Genomic DNA, 2,256 nt, shown 5'->3' with positions numbered 1-2,256 from the left:
AGTGGAGAAGAGAGATAGTGAGGTCAACGCTGAGCTACAGACTATGAGTAGGCTATCAAATTTTAAGTGGAAAGAAAGAAAGTGTTTCATGCGCATAGGAGACTCCTTAAGACCCAAGGAGTCAATAATTTGAAAATTAGAAAGAGCTGAGAGTGAGGGACCAAGTGTTAAGCTTCCGAAGTCACGAGACTATGGAAGAGACCGCTCAGTACGAGGAGTTGGTAGGAAGAGCAGTTCAAGGACCGATCAGAGGACTCAAGGAATTATAAGTTTCAAGATGTTACGAGGGGGAATACAGGAGAATATCAACCCCTTCGAGAATCAAATGAAGGGGGGCTCGAAGACGGAAGCCTGTCAGAACACTACGGATGGTGCACTCGGGTGGGGGGCCCGCGTACTTTACGAGACACCAGCTGAGGAATTGGTCCCCAGCAGTAGGGTCCCCGAAATCCCACGAGCAAAGGAACATGTGACGAGCGGAAGTAGCGGGAGTGGGCCCCACGGTAGTTCAGGGAACAATGTGCAGGTCCAACGACGGAGATCAGCGGGCAAGGCATGAAGACACAAAATCCACTTCCCGTTGGCCCAAATGTGGCCACAAGTGCGGATCCGTGTGAGCCCACCGGAATACGGGACACCCTGCTTAATAGAAGGCAGATAGAGTTCCGGACGACGCCCCCGCTTCTGAATCTTTCAAAGAAAGGGCCGGGAGGACCGGTATACCAAGGAACAGCACACGGAACCCAGGAGGCCAAGTAAGCACTGAGATTTTGGCCGGGAGCAGGGAGATAAGGGAACTGCGTAAAATTACCTGGGGTGAGACTCTGGAAGGGACACCGGTGGCCCAACATGCGAGGCAGAAGACCCCAGTGGGGACTGAGAACTCTGAGTGAGAACATCATGTGCGGGACCTGTCCAGAGCATGAGGAAGTAAACCTGCTTCTGCACAAACAACAAGGAGCAAAAGAGAGACAAACATTCAGAAGGGAATCTAACTTGGGTAAGACGTACCTGGAGGCTCAGGGGAGCCGTGGGTTTGCGTCAATAGGAACGCCTCATTACCTCGGACAGAGCCCAGAACTCCTACAATTTCTTGGGAATCCTTGCGCGCCGGACAGCTCATTTGAAAAGAGAAACAATAGCATCGGACTTGGTCGGGGGGGTAAGGAGCTTGAAGTCGCAGTGGAGCTCGGAAGAATCAGGAGCTTCCTTGACTCGCCTCAAATAGACCATTACGCTCTAGAGCATAAGGGGAAAAAGCAAACCAAAGAAGAGGACAAAGAGTATGGCAAGAGAGAACCGCGGTGCTGGGGAAAGACAAAGCGACCTGGAAAGAACCGGAAAGAAAGGAGACATTCAGAAGTGATATAGCATCGAGGTTAAAAGAAGGACCAAAGGGTGGTGACATTGGACAACCGGAAGACTCACGAGAAGACTCTGACAGGTCAGGGTGGAGTGAGAATTCACAAGGAAGTAGAACAGGTCAACGTGAAGAAAACTTAGGATATCGGTCCAAACTAACAGAGAAATGGAAGAGAGTAAGAGAAACCCTCAGGAAGATCACTCACCGCGCTTGTTTCGTGGTCAAACTGATCAAGAAGGCCCCCTCGGTCAAACTCCACTCAAAAAAGAGAAACCCTTCAGTAGGAGTTGGATACATAGCGGTTAAAAAGGCTATAATAGTGGGAGAAGCATTATATCCAGGAAGGGGAGTGTGTGTTAAGGAGGAAGGAGACCAAGAATTCTGTACACAGGGGAACCAACAAGGAAGTGGTCCTCAAATGACAACAACTGCAGCAAACATCATACTTCAAGGAGAAAAGGAGAGATTAAAACAACTTACCCAGGATGAGAAACAACGAAGAGGCCGCATTCTTCCGAGACGGCGGACGGTTCCGTCCGACCAATCATCTTCATGGCCGGAGATGAGCGCCAAGTCGAACTCTTGGTCGCTACATTCAGAAGAAGACGACTCGTCTTCGTCAATGCCGAGTAACCGGGCAACCACTTGGTGGTGGACCCGATTCCGACGAGGTAGAGTCAGCCGATGGCGAGCCACGGGAGGAACCATACTGCAAGACTCAGAAGGAAGAGAAGTCGAGAGTAAAGCGAAGGAAAGTGCGGAAGTGAAGGAAACGGGAGATGTGAGAGTCGGAATAGTCTCGAGGAGAGAGAGAGGAGTTCACAAGTCAAAGTGTTGGGACTTACAAGAAACAGAGAGACAGAAAGCAACAGTCGGGGAGCTACGAACGAGCC

At 50.4% G+C, this 2,256-nt stretch overlaps 1 protein-coding gene across 1 annotated transcript; it reads right to left on the bottom strand.

Annotated features, from left to right (window-relative positions):
- Positions 1-255: 255 nt before the first annotated feature.
- CSUI_007876 (uncharacterized protein) lies at positions 256-2,199 on the bottom strand. Its single transcript, XM_068068019.1, has 3 exons — positions 1,844-2,199; positions 1,063-1,239; positions 256-942 (listed from the first exon to the last, which is right to left on the bottom strand). Exons 2-3 carry the CDS (start codon positions 1,143-1,145, stop codon positions 363-365), a joined length of 663 nt encoding a protein of 220 aa, XP_067920007.1. The 5' UTR covers positions 1,146-1,239; positions 1,844-2,199; the 3' UTR covers positions 256-362.
- Positions 2,200-2,256: the final 57 nt, after the last annotated feature.

The sequence above is a fragment of the Cystoisospora suis genome, assembly GCF_002600585.1.
Source record: "Cystoisospora suis strain Wien I chromosome Unknown contig_4245, whole genome shotgun sequence".
In the NCBI taxonomy this organism is placed as follows: Eukaryota; Apicomplexa; class Conoidasida; order Eucoccidiorida; family Sarcocystidae; genus Cystoisospora; species Cystoisospora suis.
Note: the sequence above shows the minus strand (reverse complement) of the source record. Positions and strands in the feature narration are given on the sequence as shown.